Source organism: Vitis vinifera, chromosome 2 (genome assembly GCF_030704535.1).
Source record: "Vitis vinifera cultivar Pinot Noir 40024 chromosome 2, ASM3070453v1".
Taxonomy (NCBI): Eukaryota; Viridiplantae; Streptophyta; class Magnoliopsida; order Vitales; family Vitaceae; genus Vitis; species Vitis vinifera.
The window spans coordinates 4,767,906-4,790,761 of record NC_081806.1 but is presented as its reverse complement, the minus strand read 5'-3'; the positions used below and the strand labels follow the sequence as shown (position 1 = coordinate 4,790,761).

Below are 22,856 nucleotides of genomic sequence, written 5' to 3'. Positions count from 1 at the left end.
AACTCAAAAAGAGTTTATATGGTTTAAGACAAGCTTCGAGGCAGTGGTACTCAAAGTTGTCTTCATCTTTACTCAAGTTTGGTTTCAGTCAAGCAAAGGCAGATTCAAGCCTTTTTATCAGACAAACATCAACTAGTTTCATTGCTCTATTAATATACGTTGATGATGTTATAATAGCTTCAAATGATCTCAAGGAAATAGATGCTGTGAAAAAGTTTCTCCATGAATCTTTTACTATAAAAGATTTAGGTGAACTGAAATATTTTTTAGGCATTGAAGTAGCCAGATCAGCAAAAGGTATTGTGTTGTCTCAACGAAAGTATGCTCTGGATGTATTGAAAGATAGTGGTTTCTCTGGCTCTAAACCAGTTGGTTTTCCTATGGAATCAAGTTTAAAACTTACTGCCAATGATTCAAGTCCTTTATTGTCTGATCCTGCATCATATAGAAGACTCATTGGCAGACTTCTTTACTTAACAATCACTAGACCTAACTTGGCACATACAGTACAAGCTCTCAGCCAGTTTATGTCTAATCCTCATTCAACATATTTACAAGCTGCAGAAAGAGTTCTTCGATACATTAAGGCAACACCAGGTCAAGGTTTATTCCTAAAGGCTTCATCTGATCTACATTTAAAGGCATATTCTGATAGTGAATGGGGTGGCTGCATTGACACTAGGCGAAGTGTTACTGGTTTCACAGTTTTCATAGGAGACTCTCTCATATCTTGGAAATCAAAGAAGCAACCTACTGTAAGTAGGTCCTCGACAGAAGTTGAATACAGAGCTTTAGCCACTACAATTTGTGAGCTTCAATGGTTGGTTTATTTGTTGGCTGATTTGAATGTTAAGCATCCTCAACCAGCACTGCTGTATACTGACAGCAAACCTGCTTCAAAAATAGCTTCCAACCCAGTACACCACGAACGAACAAAACATATACAACTCGATTGCCATCTAGTTAGAGAGAAATTGCAAGAGGGTTTGATCAAAATAATCCACATTCCTTCCAAGCATCAACTGGCGGATATATTGACCAAACCTCTCGGATGTCTCTATTTTCATCATCTTATCAGCAAGATGGGAATGATAAACATTCATTTTCATCTTGAGGGGGGGTGTTGGAATATCCAAAATCTGATAGATGAATTAGAGTTAAAATCACAAATAGCCAAACATAATTCATCTAACTAATGTCAGTTAAATTAGTTATGCTAGTTGTCAATACTTAACAGCTTTATTGATCCATTTCAAGTGTATAAATAGACCTCACCTGTACATTTTTATATCATCTGAATGTAAGGAGAATTTCAGTTTCAATACACGTTTGAGTGCTCCTCTGTTTGCTCCTCTATTTTCCTTACAATTCTGCATATCTTCACACTTATCAAATTAATAAATTCATTACTTTTGAAATAATTTTCTTGCAATTTTCCCCTTTCTAATTCTTTTTGGTAAGTTTATGCGTCTCACACCTAGATTTTGTGCATTTCATTACCAAACGAAATTGAATTTCTGTATGTACTAATTTCAGTATTACTCTATAAATGTTAGATTAGCGTTAGACAAGTACATACCTGCATCCAAACAGCTCAATTCCCAATCCCAGCGTGCCGCTCACAAGCGGTTGGAAGTCAAGTAGGAGTCTACGCAAGGCCCCGGAACTTTCCAGAAACATTTCCAGATCATTCTCAGGGTCTCTCTAGTCTCACCCTTCTTGCCCTATAAAACCCCGTATTCTGCTTCATTGTATCCGATTACCATCAATCTCCAATCATTCGCTCTTCCGAGTGCCCAACTCATTCATGGCCGAAGAAGCCAAAGCCAAAGGCAACGCCGCCTTCTCCTCAGGCGACTTCTCAGCGGCAGTTCGTCATTTCTCCGATGCGATTGCTCTTGCTCCCACCAATCACGTCCTCTACTCCAACCGATCTGCTGCCTACGCCTCCCTCCAACAATACTCTGAAGCCCTAGCCGATGCCAAGAAGACTGTTGAGCTGAAGCCCGATTGGTCCAAGGGCTACAGCCGTCTCGGCGCCGCTCATCAAGGGCTCGGTCACTTGGACGATGCTGTTTCCGCCTATAAGAAAGGCCTCGAAATCGATCCCAACAACCAGGCCCTGAAATCAGGTCTCGCCGATGCCCAAGCCGCTGCTTCCCGTCCCCCGCCCCCGCCGATGGGTTCGTCCCCCTTCGGCGATACTTTCCAGGGACCGGAGATGTGGACTAAATTAACGGCCGATCCAACGACTAGGGCCTATCTGCAGCAGCCCGATTTTTTGAAGATGATGCAGGATATTCAGAGAAACCCTAACAATCTGAATATCTATTTGAAGGACCCAAGGGTGATGCAAGCCCTGGGCGTTTTGCTCAATGTGAAGCTCCGGACTGCGCCGGAGGGTGCGGACTTTCCGGAATCTTCCTCGCCTGAGAGAAAGAGGCCGGCTGAGTCGGAGCCGGCGAAAGAGCCGGAGTCGGAACCGGAACCGATGGAGATCGGTGGGGAGGAGAAGGAGGCAAAGGAGAGGAAGGCAAAAGCACAGAAGGAGAAGGAGGCTGGCAATGCCGCATATAAGAAGAAAGATTTTGAAACTGCGATCCAACATTATACCAAGGCTATTGAATTGGATGATGAAGACATATCGTTCATCACAAACCGAGCTGCTGTTTACTTGGAAATGGGTCAGGTATTGTGTTTGGTTTACTTTAATGTGGTCTTTGCCTTTATTTGTTATATAGTGATCCGTTGGAAATGAAGTGTTTTTGGGTGTGATCTTGATCAAAGTTTGCTGCACTAGCTATGATTTTAGGGTTGTGTTTTATGCTGTTTAGTTGCGTCATTGTTTGAATATAGAAGAAAGATGGTACATGACATATCCTTTGATCAACTCCACCTTTTGGTTTCAGCTACGAAATAACGATATTAGTTGAGATCTCTTGAAAAAAATCTAATTTTGTTTCTAATGCTTTTACTTTATTTTTTCCTTATCTTCTTTGTGATTTGTCTTGTCTTCTTGCCATTTGGGTTTGACTATTTTGCATGCATTGGTGAGAAGGTTTGTTGGGGCAATGTTCTTAGCGGATTTCCTTGTTTGATGCTTTACTAAACAATCTGATTGGACTGTATGGTTTAATTGTCTTTTGCCTTTTATGGGATACACTAGGCCTCTTAGGTTCTTTGTGTTAGTAGGACATTGTGTTGTGCCTAACAAAGGAAACTTAAACCATGTTGCTTTAGTGAGAAATAATCCTTTTCACATGCTAATTCTCCTTGTATTAATTGAATCCCTCTGTCTAATGTACTTGTATTATCTATCTGATAAAAAAAATAAGACTGATTTAGTACAGATCTCACAAGGTTCCCTTGGTGGGTCTAGTTAAAGTATATGAGCAGGGTGGTCAATAGTGAGGCAAATTTTTTATGAAATGTGTGGTTTGTAGCTTTAGGAGCACCTTTTCTATATTTTAAAAGCATTGTGAAGTTTCCATCAGAGAGGGTTTTAATTTTACTTCTCTCTTGACAAGCTGAGCTCATCCCTATTTTGTCAGGTTGAGATTTTCCTCCTCCCTGTGCGGGGGTAACAAGACTCCATCCATGGGCTGAGGATGATTATTAAAAGTCATTTTCTCTCTTCTCTTGTCCTTAATTCTTTTCTCCTTTCTGTCTATTCTTTTTCTCATTTACCCTTTCTGAAGATTGCTATAAAGAGGCTCAGTGGAGTTTAGCCAACAGTTCTCATTATATTCATATCTCCTCCTAGCCTATTAATTGTTTATGATCTTTATATGTTGTGTTTAGAGCCTTCTTTTTAGGTAATTGTGGTCCTCAGTTTAGGAAAGTAGATAAATAATGGTTTTTATTTAATATTGCAATACCCAGAAACCTTTAAGGAAAACTTACTGAATGGTGGTACACTCCAAATAACTTTTATGGGGCATTTTTTGAGTTAAAAGTGTAACGAGCTGGGTGTGTACGGGGCAATTAGCAGTTTAGAATGGAGCTAAATGCTTGCCATTGATGTTTTGCTCAAGAAGTCCTGGTTGCAATGAAAGCTTATGTTCATTGGATTAGCTTATTTTTCTTTTAAACTAGAACTAAAAATTGGCCAGGTTGAACCTGACCCAATTTTATCAACATGCATGCTTGATCTGAATATTCTACTCATAGGGTTGGATTTGAATAAAAAATTGGAGTGGAACCTTAAGGGTGGCTGAGTTTGATGCCTTGGGCAGCCCTACATACATTAAGTATTTAACTTGGTTTCTTATATCTAACTGACTTCAAATGTTTCTCAGTGTTTATAGTTCATAATAGTTTACTTTTAGAATGTGACTTGATGTTTATGAGATACATTGTTAGTAAAATAAAAAATAAAAATAAAAAGAAAAGAAAGAAACCATTTTTCATCTTGGAAATTGAGTTCTTGAACAAAACATCTTCTGGTATAAAAAAAAACAACCGAACCAACCTGACTTAATCATCGCTTGAGTTGAGCTCCTGAAATCAGATGTAGAGCTCTTGGGTGGGGCCAAATAGCTGAGAACTTGGGAGGAGCTTGGAAGCTAAAGAGTTGAGAACTTGTGGTGGGCTTGATAGAGACTGTTTTGTGAGAAAATGTTACTGGTTTTATTGTCATCTGAGAGTTTCTTGTGTGTCTGTTTTGCTTAATGTTCCAGATAGTATATTGGTGTTAGCATGCCAATGGACGTGATTTCTCTTTTGAATAGGGACATCATAATGAACTTTCACTACATGGATTTCAACATATGATTAAATGGTATGGATATTTGAAATAGTATATGCACTTTCTTTCATTCAAACTTGGAGCTCATTTTTTGATAAATTTTTTTCAACTTAAAAGTAGTTCAAATCTTGTCTTTAGAAAACCCCAAAGAAGTCAATAATGAGGCTATGGCAATCTCATGCACGTTTTTTTTTTTTTTTTTACATTTTTTTTTTCAATTTTTAATTTTTGGGTTTTTTTCCATGCATTTTATTCTTTTTTCCTTCCACTTCCCAGTAGCCTGCTTTTCATGTCGCATCATTGCTGGTGGTGTGTCTTCTAGGTTGCCTATAGCAATAGCTACCAATGTTCCTGCTCTTGTTTCCTGAATTCCTTGATATAGATGTTAACTATCGTTTATTGGCATTTCGTTTTACTTGGGCTTACAATTTCACATTATGTTTCACCCAGGCTTATGATTTCACAATGTAATTATATATATTCTACCTGTTTTATTCGGGAAATAGTGCTTTGGTGACAACCATGTCATTCTATTTATTTTATTTACTTTCACCTCCACACCCTTTTAAATTGATGTGGGTTCCCCCCCCCCCCCCCCCCCCAGTATGAAGAATGTATCAAGGATTGCGACAAAGCTGTTGAAAGGGGAAGAGAGCTTAGGTCAGACTATAAGATGGTAGCAAGGGCCTTGACTAGAAAGGGAACTGCCTTGGTGAAAATGGCAAAATGTTCAAAGGACTATGAACCTGCTATTGAGACTTTCCAGAAAGCTCTTACAGAGCATCGCAACCCAGACACATTGAAGAAGCTCAACGAAGCTGAGAAAGCAAAGAAAGACCTAGAGCAGCAAGAGTACTTTGATCCAAAACTAGCGGATGAGGAGCGTGAGAAAGGTATTTCTATGTTAGCTTTGTTGGTAATGTTGTGCCTTTCCATGCACTTGATCTATTGTCATTCATCATGATGATATGAATTTCTCCCTCCATTGCTCTCTCTTCCTATCTGAATTTTACTTTATTTCTACTCTTTTCTTTTTTATCCCTTGTTTGTTTCCCTGTCATGTATGTATATGGCTGGAATTGTAAATATGTATTCAACTGGATAGATGATGTCACTTAATGTATACTTTTTTGAATGATGGTACAGGTAATGAGTACTTCAAGCAGCAAAAGTATCCAGAGGCTATAAAGCATTACACAGAATCCTTGCGAAGGAATCCCAACGACCCAAAGGTTAATGAAGGGGGGAAAATCCATTTTTATGTTTTAGTACACAATAGATTTAGACGGTCATAGATGGGATTAACATTGCTGGATTGAACATTAACATGGTTGACTGTTTTCTGTTTTTCAGGCGTACAGCAACAGGGCTGCATGCTACACAAAACTGGGGGCATTGCCTGAGGGACTAAAGGATGCAGAAAAGTGCATTGAACTTGATCCAACTTTTTCCAAGGGGTATACCAGAAAAGGTGCAGTACAATTTTTCATGAAAGAATATGACAAAGCCTTGGAAACATACCAGGAGGGACTGAAACATGACCCAAGCAATCAGGAACTATTGGATGGTGTGAGAAGGTGATGTGACCTGAATACAAACTTTTAGCTTAGAATTTGAATGTGATTGAAAATTGTTCCATACATAAATAAGTGGTTAGGAGCTTTATGTGACACTCCGAAAATCCTTTGCAGATGCATAGAACAAATTAACAAGGCTAGCCGTGGGGAAATAAGCCCTGAGGAACTGAAGGAGAGACAGGTCCGACTATTTTCCAATACTTTTTAGGAGATAAGACTGTTTCTTTGGTGCTATTTGCAGATTTGGTCCTGAGTTTGTTCTATTCTTTTGCAGGCCAAGGCTATGCAGGATCCAGAAATTCAGAACATCCTCTCAGATCCTGTTATGAGACAGGTAGGGATTGAGAAAGATCATTTCCATGAATATAATTTTAAAATCCTAAATGGATGGATTACTGTTTTCTATTGTTTTACATATTATTGCTGATAATCACTTGGATTGGGACAGGTGTTGATTGACTTCCAGGAGAATCCAAAAGCTGCACAGGAACACACAAAGAACCCTCAGGTGATGAACAAAATCCAGAAGTTGGTCAGTGCGGGAATTGTCCAGCTCAGATGAATTTGAAAGGAGACTTTAAATTTATGAGCAAAGCATTTTCATTTATCATTTTGTACTTTGCAGTGTGAATCTGAGTGGATTATTCAATGGAACCAATTTAACTGTTGAAAATTTTGAATAGGTTATCTTTTATGTTAATCAGTGGATATCATCTCATTTGCTTTCAATTGTGTGGTAATATTTTTGGTGCTGCATGTTATGTGCACCTTGGATGATCTTTCCATTATTGGGTTGGGAAATCCATGTGGTTTGGGACCATGGCTGTTGCTTGCATATTTGCTAATTTGAAGCCAAATTCTTTATTGGCAATGCTGTCAGTGAGAGCCGTGCTTCCACTGGTGGCATGCTACTGTGCCTTTGATTTCTCACAATCACACACAATTGCAAGTTGAGGTTCTTTATTACCTTTTCTAATGGCGAAGACACAGATTACACCTTGTTATCTTGTTAAAGAGACGCCTGTATGACCAACTTGATTTCATTTACTGGGCTGGCTGATGAGGTGCTCAGCCTTGTTCTTTTCAAATTATCCTTTCACCTAATAACCAAATTAGGGCTGATTTAAAGCAATGTAAATTGAACTCTGATTCTATTGTGTTTAACAGTTTAAATAATGGCCTCACAATTTAACTTTTTAAAGTCATGTTTCAGCTGATTAAACATTACCATTTCTCACCTGGAAAAAAATCTTTAAATATCTGAAAGTTATTATCTCTCACGTCTCTCCAGCCCCAAAATGAGTTTATTCTCCAGCCTTAAGACGTTCAGCCTTTCCTTCAAAGGGACTTGCATTTCATATATAAAATTGATACAGAAGAGGGGGAAAAATGGAAAAGGAAAACAGTTTTTTCTAGGCCCAAAGACAAAGTAAATAAAAAATTATGAAGCTTCCCTTCTGTGGTCTTGGCGAAAGGAAAGCCAAATCAAGCAGCAACTGCTTGCTCTTTAGCAGCGAGTTCATTCTGGATATGTTGAGGAACAACTTCAAACTTGGCTAATTGCATGGTATAGGATGCACGGCCTTTTGTCATTCCTCGGAGCGTACTAACATATTGGAACATCTCTGCCAGGGGGACCAGAGCATCCACCACCTGCACCAATCCCAGACCAACATATCAAAATAAAGTTCTCCACGTAAAAAATATGATCTTTTAAGGGCCGACAATTGATCTCAGTTGACAAAACGGTATCAGCGCATCTCTCTCTCTATCTCTCTTCTTTTCCCCGTAAACCATTTACCAATCATAGAAGTCAGTAAGCCATATTACTGTATTTTGAACTATATTCAGTCTGCAGGGGAACTACAGTTGCAATTGCTATGTCTAAGGATTTTTTTCAGCACCGGTAACAATTCATCTATAAGGTTGTCTTAGTCAGAAGAGAAATCGGGTCCAGGACCAAGGAAGCAGCTCTAATTGATCTTGAGGCATACGATTTTGAAAGTTCAATACAAAATTTAAAAAAAAAAATTGTAACTAAGGCAAAAGAGAAACAGTTTATTTCACATACCTTGAGACCACCAGGTTTGTCACCAAAGCTGTTAATCTGGCCTCTCCTTGAGTTGAGATCACCGATCACATCTCCCAAGTGTTCTTCAGGTGTGACAACTTCGACTTTCATAATAGGTTCCAGCATCTTTGGAGCAGCTTTCCTCATCCCCTCACGGAATGCACCTCTGGCTGCCAGCTGGAATGCCAAGACACTTGAATCCACATCATGGTATGATCCGTCAACTAACACAGCACGTACATCAACAACAGGAAAGCCTGCAAGCACACCATTACTCATGCATTCCTCCAATCCTTTCATCACCCCTGGAATGTATTCTTTTGGCACAGCACCTCCCTTAATTTCACTCTTGAACTCATACCCGCTGCCTGCCTCTATGGGCTCAAACCTTACAGTGATATCAGCAAACTGTCCTTGTCCACCTGACTGTTTCTTGTGCACATACTTCACCTCCGAGACTTTAGAAATGCTTTCACGGTAGTTTACTTGGGGTGCGCCAACATTAGCTTCCACCTATGTGCCAAGAGAGACCCAAATTATAACAAGTAAGATCAACAATACATCTAAGGCATTTAGTTCTGCACAACAAGTGCAGAACCATCTAATTAATGATGAACAGTTAATAAAAACGGTTTGATTTATCAAATTGGGAAGTGACTACCAAAAAAAGATTTATTACAGTCAGACAAAACCAATTCATCAAACTAGAGACATTGAAGTTTTCAATTGCTAGGAAATTGGTTTTATCTTGCCTTTGCTTTTCATTCCCCACCCCCACCCCCACCCCCTCCCCCTCCCCCTCCCAAGAAAATGTAGAAACGAGTCTAATTCTTATGCAAACTTATAACTCACAACAAATTATATATATATATATATATATATATATATATATATGCATACGTGCCTGCTTGTCTGGGTATTGTGAGAATATCAAGTGTTTTAAAAAGGTCATGGATGAGTTCAAAACAGAATAATGAGCATTCACGATTAATTTGGCAATCAGATGATGAGGTAGTAGATACAAACCTTAAATTCCCTCTTGAGCCTGTCAACGATAATCTCAAGATGCAATTCTCCCATTCCTTCAATGACTGTCTGGTTGATCTCTTCATCCCGTGAGAAGTGGAAAGATGGATCCTCTTGAGCTAGCTTGACCAAGCCAGATGCCATTTTATCAACATCTGCTTTAGTTTTAGGCTCAATAGCAACCTTTATAACAGGATCAGGGAAGTCCATTCGCTCGAGCACAATAGGATTCTCTGGATCACATAAAGTTTCACCAGTAATTGTATCTTTCAGACCTGCAAGTGCAACAATATCACCTGCTAAAGCTACCTTAACATCCTCTCTGCTGTTGGCATGCATTTCCAGAAGTCTTCCAATTCTTTCTTTCTTTCCTTTGTTTGCATTCAGCACGTAAGATCCTGCAGCTAGCTTCCCTGCATAAACTCTTACAAAAGTAAGGGACCCCACGAAGGGGTCACTCATAATCTTGAAAGCTAGACCAGCAAATGGTTCTTCATCACTTGCAGCTCTTTCAACTGTCACCTCTGGGTTCTCAGGGTCAGTTCCTTTCATTGCCGGTAGGTCCAATGGTGAAGGCAAATAATCCACAACTGCATCAAGCAGTGGTTGAACTCCCTTGTTTTTAAATGCTGAGCCACACAGAACTGGGACAAAGCTGGCTGAAATGGTTCCCTTCCTGATTAATTTCTTAATAGTTTCCTCATCAGGCTCAACTCCTTCCAGATAGCCTTCCATAGCTTCATCATCCAACTCAACTATGGTTTCTATCATCTGTGACCGATAGTCTTGAGCCAGTTCTAGAAGATCAGATGGAATATCATCATACGCAAACTTTGCACCCAATTCTTCTCCTGACCATAACACAGCTTGCATCTTTACAAGATCAATAACTCCTCGAAAATTATCTTCTGCACCAATTGGTAATTGAATCACAAGTGGTTTAGCGCCCAAGTTTGTCACTATCATGTCTCTGGTCCGGAAGAAGTTTGCCCCAAGACGATCCATTTTATTGACAAAGCAAATTCTAGGCACCCCATATTTATCAGCTTGTCTCCATACAGTTTCAGATTGAGGTTCTACACCAGCAACACTGTCAAACAAGCATATAGCACCATCCAAAACCCTGAGAGCCCGCTCCACCTCAAGAGTGAAGTCGACATGCCCAGGGGTATCAATAATGTTAATCCGATGTTTGTTCCAAAACGTGGTAGTTGCAGCAGAAGTTATAGTAATTCCTCTTTCTTGTTCTTGCTCCATCCAGTCCATTGTAGCCGTTCCCTCATGAACCTCACCTATTTTATAGTTTCTTCCTGTGTAGTACAGAATCCTTTCAGTAGTAGTAGTTTTTCCTGCATCTATGTGAGCCATAATTCCAATATTGCGATAGTCTACCAGTGGCACTGCTCTCTTTGATTCTGGCAACAAGAAAAAAAGAAATCCATCCCTGAAGTGTTAGACAAACCTTAAAAGCTTAAAAAGCATCAATACTCAATATTATACTACTGCATAGCACATTGTCTAGTTCCCTCCGTCATACAGACACAAGGTCATCATTGTGGACCTAAAATTCATTGTGAACAGATATCATCAGTGAGCTTTGTTTCTCAATACAACCAGTAACAAATTTTACCAGTACCATTTGTAAGGCTTTTGGTTGCAAGATAAAAGGGGTTAAATCTCTACCATGACATTGTACCTAGACTTTGCAGAGCAAACATGTCTGGTGACGAAATTCCCAAGTTTCACAAATACAAAGATTTTAAGCTTTAGAATTGTACAAAGTCAATAGAAGAAACTCATAACAGAGAATCCACTCGTGTTCCAATGAAACATCACACTCTTGTATAACATCGAAATGAATCTATACAGTATTATGCACAACATTTTCCTTAGAATTTTTCAAAAACATCTTTTACGCTTATGGCAGATAATCCCATTTTCACAAAACCTTATCCAGAGGACATCCAAATACAAAAAAAATCAAAGCAATTATACCCACTTCACAAGCCAAATTTGAAAACTGCTTCTGGGGTGTTCGCTAATTGGCGGAGTTGGAAACACCCATCAAACTATAAAACCAGAATTAAACTAGAAAACCAACCCCATTCTTATAATCTCCATTTACGACAGCAAACTTGAAAAAGAATAGAATCGAAGCCAAAATTAAAATTAAACTCGTGTACATAATACGAATTCCCAAGTAAAATTCACTAATAAAACAACCGAAATTTAATAACCCATGACCATAATCTGTTATTTAAAGCTACAGAGGATAATAAAGAGAGATACCATCAGCAGCCATGGCAAAAACAGAGAACTTTCCCCTCTGTTGTTGTAAATTTGAGGCCTTGGAGAGTCTTGACCTGAGATGAACATTTCCCACAAATTCTGACCGATAGGAAGAGGAAGAATGACGAGAAGGGAGGAGGAATCGACTGGGAGAGAGAGGGATAGGCCTCCGGGAGCCACTGAAGCTGCGGAGTGAGGAACCAGTGGCTGACATTCTCACTGACTCTGCCATGTTCTTTTTGGTTTGCTTTCCTCTGCTTCTCCTTCTTTCTCTCTGCCTCTCACTCTCGGGGTTTTTGAGTTGAGGTTTTGGGATAGCGTCTTGAAGAGATGTGTATTTATGTGGCCAAGGAAAATCTTTATTTAAAAGTTTGCCCCCACCTTCTAATGCTAATAACCAAATTGCCCTCACCCCTTATGGTGTTATTTATTTATTTATTTTATTTTTGAATCATAATTATTATTTTTAATATAATTTAGACATTAAAAAAATAAAAAATCCAGCATAATGCAATTGATATGGCAATTGTGTAAATTGCAAAGATGTGGTGGTTGGAAGTGTGAAGGAAGAAGAAAACGTAGTCTTCTAAGTTTACACATATACGAATGTATGGGGCCTTTGAGTGGCAAGGGCTGCGAGGCTACCACGTATTCCTGAAATTTACATCCTCATGAGACCAGCCACCCACGGCCTCTCATATTTTCCCTATCCAAAACCTCTTGTCCCACTAATTTTTCTTGTCAAAATAAGTAGACAAAAAATATGTCAAATCCTTTTTTTTTTTTTTTCATACAACTTGACGTGTATATACAAACATCAAGTTGTATAGAAAAAGGGTCTGTATACATTTTATGTACTTGAAAATAATTTTTAAATTTAAAAAATAAAAAAATTTCACTTCACAGATTTTTAAAATTTTGGATAAGTTTAAAAAAAAATCTGTGAAATATATTATAAATGTTGCTCTATGGTCGAGCGGTAGATTATCTTTTAACAATGTTGAAATTAATGTAGGAGATCAAATTTGATCTTATGTTTTGAGGTGGAACCTGGGTAAGTTGTTTTGAACCATTCTTTTATTCAAAAAATGAAATCAGGGGATTTGTTTTATTATGATCATCCAGATTAGTGAATATCTGTGTGGGCATTTCGTCTCAAATTTATGGGGAGTTGGTGCCTCCTTCCAGTTTTGTGATCATGTACCCATCCCATGTCCATTATCAGAAGCAGAAACTCTCTTGTGGATTTGTCAATACGCTTGCTATATGCTGAGGCAAACGTTCAAGTTGGTAGAGGGCATTTGGGCTTTATATTTGCAAGATAAATTGATTCCAAATCTAAAATGGTAGGAGGTGCTTGATTGAATTTTACACACTATGACAATACTTAAACAAATACTGAAACTAGCAAGCAGTTAGCCTCTGTTGGTATATGGGAAAGGCTTACCAGAACGCTAGTGCTAGGATCTCACCTAAGACAAGGTGGTTTTGGTTGAAGCATAATTGTTGATGAGAGACAGGGCGTTGCTAGTCATTTGAGCAACATGAAGAATGCGGCTCCTGACCATGGCATGTACCTTCCCTTTGGAGGAAATCTCGGCAAAGCCATCCATGCATGTATCATCATCTGTCAAAGCAGCACTCACCCATGTTTGAACATCATTCATTGGAAGCACAAAGTTTGAGCCTCCTGGGTGTTCCATTTCCTGCAGAGATCTTTGGAGCTCGTCCACGGAGTCACGAATTTGCTCTACACAGTCGCTTATGGCTGCAGCCTCCGCAGGCTGTAGGCCGTGGATTTTGGACAGTTTTGTTATTGCCGTGGAGGTAGAAAGGGCTGTCTCAAGTGACATGGAGAGGGCAGTGTCAGCTAATAATTTGGGGCTGCTTTCAATTTTGCTGGCATAGCTGGAGAGGGAGGAGATGCATAATCGAGGATAGGGTGTGACATGGCAAGATTTTTGTATAAACTCGGTGTTTGTTTCACCGGGAGTGGCTCCAGCAGCTGAGCATGAGTTCATATAGGTTGTGAGTCGGAGGAGAATGGACAAAGCTGCCACTGCTTTGAAAAGATATGAACCTTCCATCTCTCTCAAATATGGACGAGGAATTTCGTCTTTGACACACAAGAATGAAAGGGGAATTAAGTGAGGGTGTTTGATGAATTTAGGAGGGGGGAACTCTTGATTTATGGAAAAATTTCATGCTTGTATTTCCTAGATAAAATGCCTCATTCCTCAGGACGAAGGCAAACAGCGCATGCCAGCTGAAAGCAAACGTGCTTTCCCATCTAGATCGTACTAGGAAATTGATTGTCGCTTTTAGGTGTGGGTCCTTAAGTCACTTAAGAGGTTTATAGATTAGTTTTTGAGTCACATTCCAATGCTTTTTACAACCAAATCATGCTCGATTCCAATTACCATAACATAGTTGTCAAATCCGTTGAAACAACTTATCAACATGATTCAAGTTCAGAAGTTTACCAGACTTGTCTTGATTGTTTCCATAGTTTTTGTACCATTCGAATTTCACAACAATTTTAAATGGTAATGGACGCGATATATTTTGACCATATCGCTATCTTATAGAAGTTTAAGAGTAGATTGACCAATATAACTGAAAGATAGAAGATGAATTTTGAGCCAAGTATTTAAAATGAACCAAAAAGCATTCAGTGTGACTCAGCTTTCTAATTTTCTGAACGGAGAAGCACTACAGACGTCACTTTAAAACCCCCACCCCACCTGCTGCCCCAGAGATGTTTCAGAGCTCGTGGCTCTTCTTCTCCCCTTTTCTCCATTTTAAGTACAATGTTGTTAGGGGTTGCTATCATTCAATAAACATTAAAGAACCCAAAAAAGTAGGAAGCAAAAAATTTGCCCAAACTGCTCATGGTTCCATGTATAGGAATATCTCCTGCTCATTAGCCTAACTGTTTGGTTGAGTTTATGCATGAGAAAGGAATTCGTGTGAATATCCACTATTAATTACTTCTTTTCCTTTTTTGTCGCGGGGTTCTCCCATACAACCTCGCACAGCCTTAGGAGGGAGAACTAATTTTGTGGCAAGTCAGGCCACTCCCCAAGTGAGATAAAATAGAAGTGCATCAGATTCAGTAGTTCTCTCCTAGTAATCTGAAATGTAACAATCTTCGCCCAGATTCTGATCCTACAAGCTCAATCTAAATTCTGGTGTACGAGAATATATCAATCAAGGTCACTGGTCTATTGTGCCTTCCGTTTCGGTGGGTCCCCAGCAAACATAACCCGGAAAAAAGTATCATCATTGGAGAGCATTTTATGATGATAAAGTCTTGATCCATGTAGTGTGTGGCAAATGGGATCACTAGCTCCAGTAATTAAGCATCTTCTTCACTGCAATTGTGTCTCAATTTGATTCTGCTTCCCTGGTGTCCGTTTCAGCCAAAAATTGAGAGAACACTTTAACTAAGCCGGGGCCCTCTTAACTAGTGGTTCGTATTTCTCTTTCCGCCGAACGCGCTCACACACACACAAATAATAATAATAGAACAAGAAAGAGAAACCCCACGTGGCTGATTATCATTTTTACCTAAAAGGCTGTCATTTTTTAATTCAAAAACATGCTGTAACTCTAGATCCATCTATAGTTTTGTATGAGTTACAGTATATTATGTCCTAAGTAATATGTACTAAGTAGAAGATGTTTTTAACAATTAAAAAAAAAATGTTGTCATGAACACTGCAAATTTTTGCAATGGATGCTATGGACCCGTAATGAGAATGATGGATGGATCCACTGCTTCAACAAAGGAAACGTGGCAGCTTCATACGCCCAACATTCTGGTGTATGTAATGTTGGGGACGCTTATTCCAACCACAAGCCATACTGCCCAGGCGTGACCGCACCGAATATTTGGCCCCTCCATGCATCCTCGTCAATAAGGACCTCCCATGAATTCTTGGGCACAAATATATGATTGGTGAGGAAGTATTCTACTACACTTGGATTTCTCGGACTGCAGTGACCACCTTCTGAAAGTGATGCTGCAGCGGAAACTCTCGACTGTTTAATTCTTCCAAAAGCTCGTCTTGATTGATGTAACTACATAGAAAGGGCTAATAGATAATCCAAACGAAACATCCTCAATGATTATAATTAAAAATTGATCGATTTCACACACGAATCATCGATCAAACAAATCAACATTGACTTCACATTAAAAGAATTGCCTATTGTGTTTTCTGTGGATGTATAAGTAATCCCAACTAAAAATACTAATCCTAAAAGGAATGTATTAAGTCTTATAATATGATAATATTTGGTAAAATTTAATATTTATTACTTAATCATTTAAGTTGATTTTAAGTTAAATTATATTTAAATTATTAACTTAAAACTTATTACCTAATTTTTATTTTAAATATTAAGTTTATTTGATAATATTAATTTAAAATTTATTTTAAATTATCAAATTAATATATTTATCCTCATAAATTATAACTAAGGTGGTGTTTGTTTTTTTTGCTTTTTGATGAAAATCATTTAGTTTTAGAATTTAGGTTGTTTGTGTTTTTTACTTTTTCATGACTTATTATAAACTTTTTACTAAATAGAAAAAATCAAAATATGTGACTTTTTCTAAATAGAAAAAATAACACAATGGTTTTTTTTACTTTTTAATACTTAATAGAAATAAAATACTATAAAAACAAACAACCTAATATTTAATACTATTAAGTATTAAGATTCTATTTAGAATTAAGTAAAAAAACAAACACCACCTAAGATAAATGAGGTCGAATAACAATTGAAATCATGACGTAGTTAAAGATAATTAGGATAAATGAGAATAAAAAAATAAAATAAAGATATAAATTTAATAATAAATTAATTATTTTTACTTGTTACTTGAAGTTAGTTTTAACTTTATGTCATATTATTAAATTATTTTATCAAATATACTTAATGACTTAGATTAAGTTATCAAGTTACTTTAAGTTATTAAGTTGGTTTCTTAAACACCCACTAGACTTAAGATCTTTTAAGGTCAACATCTTTACCATTCCTCTACATCCTTAAATTCGCACCCCATACACCTTAGTGATACTTCAACTCTATGTTGAAGTTAACGGATCAAACATCCTCCTATCAAGATCATTCTTGAAAAGTTGAGAGATAGATTAGTACCAAAACTTAAGGATTATACTCTTGTGTGTGTATGTTTTTTAACTCAATAAAATCATATATTTATGCCAAAAACCTAAAATATCATTTTAGGATAATTCTATTTAATTTTATAAAATTATCCTTGAAAATATGAAAAACAAATTTTAAATTATGAAAAGGAAGCCTACTAATTGAAAGCCTGAGGGGGACATTTAAAGTTGAAGAGGATGTTTGAATGTTCTCTAAGGTAATGTTGGAATATGTACCTTGCAAAATATTTGAACATTCGTTCATGATGTTCTCCTAACTTTTTTTGATATCTTTTTGGAATTATTTTTTTATACTTTTCTCGAAAATGTACACTTACTAATCATTTCATAGTGTGGACCCCGTATTTCGGCTCATGCGTTTTCCACTCGATGATAAGCTCGATTTTTATTTCGAAAAATTGATTTTATTTTATTAAGAAAAATGACTTGGAGTCGCCACTTATTTTTGTTTTATTTTTAAAGGGTAAACAAAATAAGAAAGAAAAACCCTAAGTGTGATTCCTAGTTTTGGAAAAGGTTGGTCTATGAAAAAATCGGATCGGGTTCGGGGGTCAGGTTACTTATCGGGAAGGTACGGTACGGACCGTAGCACCTCTCTAAGTCCCTAAAGCGGGGTCTCTACTAATAGACTGAAGCTGACGTGACAATCAATGAGGAAATCAGCGGATACTCAAATCAAACTTGCACATATGAAAATAAGAGCATGCATAGAGAATAATCAAAATGAGAATGAGTGCATACCTGGACTTCCAGTGACAAATGCGCTATCAAGAGGAGGGTTAGTGCACAATTAAGAAATAATTTCGAGCATGTCATAGAGCAGGATAAATTAATCATGTATCATAATCAAATCAAATCAATCAGTCAATCAATCAATCAGTCACATATGTGGGGCCCCCACCAAAGCCCGTTTATTTTGCATGAATTAATTCCAATAACTCCATTACTTGGAATTATGGAAATGAATTCTTGCTTATTTTAAAACATTTTAAAATCATGGAAATTTCGAAAATGGCTCGCCAAAAAGAAAATGACGGCCAAATTTTATTGAAAATGAGACTCATGGGTGATCCTAAAAATTCTAAGGATGAAAAATGAGAAAATTGGGATTATTAGAAAATTAGAATTAGAGAAAGATATTTACAAAAATGAGATTTGAGAAATCATTTTCAAAAACAAAGGTGATGGAACAGTAGGTGGCATGTGGTCCAGAGATGACCATGCATGCCATGCGAGAGTAGGTCTAAGGGTAAGAGTACTAGAATTGGGTGTAAGATAGCCAATAGGAATGGAGTGAATTAAGAGACCCCAGCGGCAAACAACTTCATGAGTCCTTCCTTTGTGGACGTGTAACTGCCATTATCAGCTTTCTCACTACCTTTATCCTTTCATCCGAAGCAAAGTTCTGCCCTACAAAGTCAAACTCTTTGGGCATCATTATTTCTTGCTGTAAGAGCATCATCAGGTGTATCAACACTCGCCATAACCTTGGGATGTCGTATCTGATCAGCCCAAAACATGAAAGTCTCCAAATCACCGCTCAGAGCCAATGGGACAAGGGCCTGTTTTCCCAAGATCACTTTACATGTAGACCCATTGAGTGAAATCCAGTCATCTTCTTTGATCACTTTGTTTCCAACTATAATTACCTTCTCAATGTCATTTACACAGATTTCAGAGCAGCCAGAAACACAACATTTTCCCCATTCACAGGCTATAACAGCTGCGTGAGATATCATGCCACCCCTGGCTGTCAGGATCTCTATAGCAGCACGAAGAAGACATCCTTGCTATCATTTCCCATCATTGACCATCCTTCATCAGTAAATCCATTGAGAGCCTCATTAAAAACCTCTGCTCAACCTCTGGCTAAACGCTCGCAGTGCTGCAGGTCGACTACCCCAACCAGTGACATTAGACTCAGAAACCTCCTAAGCTTATCCTTGTCAATCAAATGAGCTCTGTCAATCATGGCCAAGCTTGAGAGCACCCGTCGGGAGTAACAGATATCAGGAAGCTTCTCTGGTCGGCCATTTAATCCTCCAGATTTGACTTGTCTTCACATAACCACCACCCAATGAGGTCCTTGTCAACATAACGTAGAGAACTCGTCAAAGCAAGAGCACCAACCTGATAGAATGACTGCCCTGCATGGGATTCTGCACCAAGTGTACATCCTAAACCCACCATCCGGATTTTTGCAACTCATGATGTAATTCACAACCTTCTCAACATCAAGTAAGCTGGGTAGAATCCCACACCAAACTGTATAATCGTGCCCACATCAGTGCCAATAGCTGAATCTTCCATGAGTTCCTCATGAAGGTTACGTGGTGTGAAAATATAGGCACGATGGGTTTGAAAGATATGGGCATCTTTAGTGGACCGAGTAGCAGGAGAGATGAATTGGTGACCATTGGAATATGGTAATGAAATTATGAGGGATGAATGGTGGGTGACGGGTATACGGAATGGAGAGATGAGTTGGATAGATGAGTGATAGGTAGGGTGGAGTGTGAGGATGCAGGGAAAGAAGAGGTTGTAGTGGTGGGATTAGATGGGTATGTGCATGAACAATGAGTGGGATGGCTGAAAAATGATTTAACAAATGCATGGGTATTAATTAATGGGATGAGTGACGGAATATGAAGTTATAAGGGGCATGAGGGATGGAAGGTGATGAGAGAAGCATGGGTATGGATTAGTTGGATGAATGGAAGTGGAGTGATAGAAATGGGCTTGATAGGTGTGAAAGAAAGGATGTGAACAGCATGGGAGAATGTAGGCGTGGAATCAATGGATTGGATGCAGGAGGCTAGTGAAAAATGGGTATAGGGGAGGAATGAGGGAAGCGGGTATGAGTGGACTGGCAGAAGGCTTTGGGTCTATTGAAACTGCAACTACCTCAGGCTTTTCGCTTCCATTATCCACATAATACAGTCCATGATCATCATCTTCTTAGCACATGGGAACCTCCTAGTCAAGGATGATTTCAAGGTGTCATTGACAAGGCTGAAGTTACTGAACCACTTGAACTCTGATCTATTCCTTTAATCTGTATCATCTCACCTGTGAGGGCGTGTATCCTTGCAGGACTTAGCAGCTGAACCCAAACCCTCTCGCTCACTCATAGCCAACGTGTTCTTTGCTTCTTCGGTCTTTCTTTCTCTCTCTCTAGATTTCCCAAGGTTGAGTCACTTTACCATACTTTCTTCTTTTCTTTAGTAAATTCCTCTCCAAACTTTCGGAGTCCCCTCAAAACACCCAATCCGGGCAGTCAAACTTAAACAAAAATATTTGCACTAAAAGAAATAGAAAAACAGAGGATAGAGAGTGAAGAAGGAAAACAGAGCAAGAATGGGTGGATCAAGGAATTACTAAGCAACATCTCGTTTTATGAAGGATGAACGAGTTGCTAATTGGCAGCATGAGTTAAAAGTCCACAGTATAATCATCAGAACATCCAAACCAAACCCAATGAGAATCCAACCATTTAAAGAGGAAAAGATCAAGAGTCTCAGAGAAAACTAAAGCAGAGCATCATACATAAACAAGCATATTTAATCAAAGACAATCCCGTGGCCCTTGACGTCCACGGCAATCAATCAAAGTTTACTCATGAATCAATAGAAAATAGAACAGTGTATTAAAAAAAACGTACCAAGCTCAAAAGCTGTTTAGGAGTTCACCCATGTTGTTCATCCGCCACTTCATCTTCTTCCTCAAAGCTTTCTCGCCTCTCAAGCTCAAGAAAACCCCAGCAAAACTATCCCCGTTTTCTCCTCAAGAAAACCTCCTCCTCAATGACCAGAAAAATCCCCCTGGTTTTCTCTCTGAGCTCTCCTCAAACTCTTTAAGAAAACTTCTTCTCCTCAAACTTGCAGCCTAAGAAAGTTCAAACCTCTGGTTTGCTCTTTCCCTCGAGCTCCAACCTCTACTTTCGATCAACAACCCCTCCTCTGCTATCTCAATGACAGCCCTCAACTCCTTCTCTAATGGAAAACTCTCCCTGGAATCCCTCTGCTACTACTCACAATACTCTTCTTCTTCTCTCCAGAAACTTCCTCTGTTTCTTTTTCTTCTTCTCTCCCTCAACTCTAATCGAAAACTCTCCCTGGAATCCCTCAGACTTCAGCAGCCCAGGTACCTCTCTCTTCTGATTTTTTTTTTTTCGTTTTTCTCTCCCGTCTCTGAATATCCAGCTTGCTCCTCAAGAATCTCTCCAAAAAAACCCTCTTTCAATGCAGCTGCATCCTCCTAAAAATATCTCTAACGGACTTCCCAAAAGCAAAACCTCTCCCCCACTCCTCTGCCCAGACGACCTCCCTTCCTGCAGCTGGCAACCTCTCCCAAAAGCACCTCACCTCTAGCTGCCAGCATCTGCTCCTCTAACGGCCAGTATATTCCCATGTACGCGTCACCTCCTGATTGGCTCCCCAAACCACTATTATGATTCTCTCATGGCTTCTCAGGTGTTAACACGTGGCTGACCAAGGCTCTTCCATGTGGTAAAATTGAGCTGCAAGGTAGGAATGACCTAAAAGGGAGTCTACACATAGTCATTCCTTAAACACTGATAATACTAAATACATGTATACCTCCCAAAGTAATCAATTTAGAAATTATTTAAAGCTAAATGATATCAATAAGACCTTTGAAAGTAAGATGCATGAGACTTAATGCATAAATGAAATAAAATTATCAATTTAAATTAATTCAACTACAATCTTCATCTTTGATAATTTTGTAACAAAACAATGCAAATCAACGAAGCTCTCTTAATTCTCATAAAAACTTCACTAAACCTAAATCTAAATATCACCTTAACCATTTTGAATTCTACTTCTACTTAGTAATTTGCACACACTCAAACTGAACATATGTGAAAATTAAGTAAAATGTGACAAAAAAAATGTTAATAAAATGCACTCAAATTAATTAGTCACTATTCCTCTTTTCATAGAAGAACATCAATATATATTATTGAAAATTTTATAATATTCATCTAAATTTTACATCCTTTCTTGCATCTCTACTTGATGTATTCATCTAAATTTTGTAATTTATTTTTTCATGTGACTTAAAATATTTATAAAAATATTTCTCTCATCTTTAATTTTTTTTGTATAAAAAAGAACCCATTTTTGTAAGACAACATCAATATTATAAAATATATATATCACATACAATATTTCTTAACAAAAAAATATAAAGTTATCATCGTTTATTACAAATGGGTTTAGGATATTTTTCAATAATTTCCACCTTAAGTTTTGTAATTCTTCCATCTCCACGATGCACATGGACACAGAAACTCCTCTTCACTAATACACTTCACCAGCTGCTATCCCAATCCCATGGGTTTTTTTTTTTTCTATTATTTATACACATTATTTTGAATATTTTTTAGGTGTTGCAAGAGAAATAACTCACCTAATGATTTTCATGTTGCCATACAAATGTCTCTCGGCACATGACAATCACCATTAATTTTCTTTTACTTTTAAACGTTTTCAGAGACGTATAAATATGGATATCGGTAGACTGTACCAAATTGGGTAAGAGGGGAAAACGTTTGAAACCAAACAAAAATATCAGTAGGTGTAATTTATTCTGTGATGGGATGTTAGCATTATTAGTTACTTTCACCTGTAGTGCAAGATGCTACAATTTATAATGCATTCTTTTTGCCTCGGGGCTCAAACTGATCCAAGATAATAAAATTTCAATTATCTTTGGTGTCACTGGCCGTCTGGACACAATCTGCATGGAAATTTGATGTCTCCTTCACCAACTTGTGTAACCAGTTTCTCACGTTATTTAAGATTGGTTGTAAACATACATTAATTCATCAGTACGTTGTCTGTTAATTTTTACATTGAACATTATGTCTTTATATATGTATCCGCAAAAATACACACATTGATCTCAATAAAAATTTAAAGGGA

General features: G+C 38.1%; 3 protein-coding genes and 1 long non-coding RNA gene across 4 annotated transcripts; 1 reads left to right on the top strand and 3 right to left on the bottom strand.

Annotated features, from left to right (window-relative positions):
* Positions 1-1,428: 1,428 nt before the first annotated feature.
* LOC100854305 (hsp70-Hsp90 organizing protein 3) lies at positions 1,429-7,053 on the top strand. Its single transcript, XM_059743463.1, has 7 exons — positions 1,429-2,689; positions 5,352-5,640; positions 5,894-5,979; positions 6,101-6,324; positions 6,439-6,505; positions 6,599-6,658; positions 6,773-7,053. The coding sequence occupies exons 1-7, from the start codon at positions 1,808-1,810 to the stop codon at positions 6,884-6,886; spliced, it is 1,722 nt and encodes a 573-aa protein (XP_059599446.1). The 5' UTR covers positions 1,429-1,807; the 3' UTR covers positions 6,887-7,053.
* Positions 7,054-7,656: 603 nt separating this feature from the next.
* Positions 7,657-12,036, bottom strand: LOC100257414 (elongation factor G-2, chloroplastic). The gene is made up of 4 exons (XM_002264185.5): positions 11,711-12,036; positions 9,422-10,836; positions 8,396-8,908; positions 7,657-7,977 (listed from the first exon to the last, which is right to left on the bottom strand). Exons 1-4 carry the CDS (start codon positions 11,940-11,942, stop codon positions 7,810-7,812), a joined length of 2,328 nt encoding a protein of 775 aa, XP_002264221.3. The 5' UTR covers positions 11,943-12,036; the 3' UTR covers positions 7,657-7,809.
* Positions 12,037-13,036: 1,000 nt separating this feature from the next.
* Positions 13,037-13,882, bottom strand: LOC100853303 (21 kDa protein). Its single transcript, XM_003635185.4, has one exon. It carries the CDS (start codon positions 13,795-13,797, stop codon positions 13,183-13,185), a length of 615 nt encoding a protein of 204 aa, XP_003635233.2. The 5' UTR covers positions 13,798-13,882; the 3' UTR covers positions 13,037-13,182.
* Positions 13,883-14,674: 792 nt separating this feature from the next.
* Positions 14,675-21,298, bottom strand: LOC132255339 (uncharacterized). Its single transcript, XR_009467963.1, has 2 exons — positions 20,570-21,298; positions 14,675-15,793 (listed from the first exon to the last, which is right to left on the bottom strand). It is a non-coding gene; the product is annotated as an uncharacterized LOC132255339 (long non-coding RNA).
* Positions 21,299-22,856: the final 1,558 nt, after the last annotated feature.

Bases quoted from the DNA above. Each gene is read 5' to 3' on its own strand.
- LOC100854305 (XM_059743463.1), top strand. From the start codon at position 1,808: ATGGCCGAAGAAGCCAAAGCCAAAGGCAACGCCGCCTTCTCCTCAGGC. The intron at 2,690-5,351 runs GTATTGTGTTTG...CCCCCCCCCCAG, and splicing joins TTTACTTGGAAATGGGTCAG to TATGAAGAATGTATCAAGGA. The intron at 6,325-6,438 runs GTGATGTGACCT...AATCCTTTGCAG, and splicing joins CTATTGGATGGTGTGAGAAG to ATGCATAGAACAAATTAACA.
- LOC100257414 (XM_002264185.5), bottom strand. From the start codon at position 11,942: ATGGCAGAGTCAGTGAGAATGTCAGCCACTGGTTCCTCACTCCGCAGC. The intron at 10,837-11,710 runs GTATCTCTCTTT...TCTTGTTGCCAG, and splicing joins TTTTGCCATGGCTGCTGATG to AATCAAAGAGAGCAGTGCCA. The intron at 7,978-8,395 runs GTATGTGAAATA...GGATTGGTGCAG, and splicing joins ACAAACCTGGTGGTCTCAAG to GTGGTGGATGCTCTGGTCCC.
- LOC100853303 (XM_003635185.4), bottom strand. From the start codon at position 13,797: ATGGAAGGTTCATATCTTTTCAAAGCAGTGGCAGCTTTGTCCATTCTC.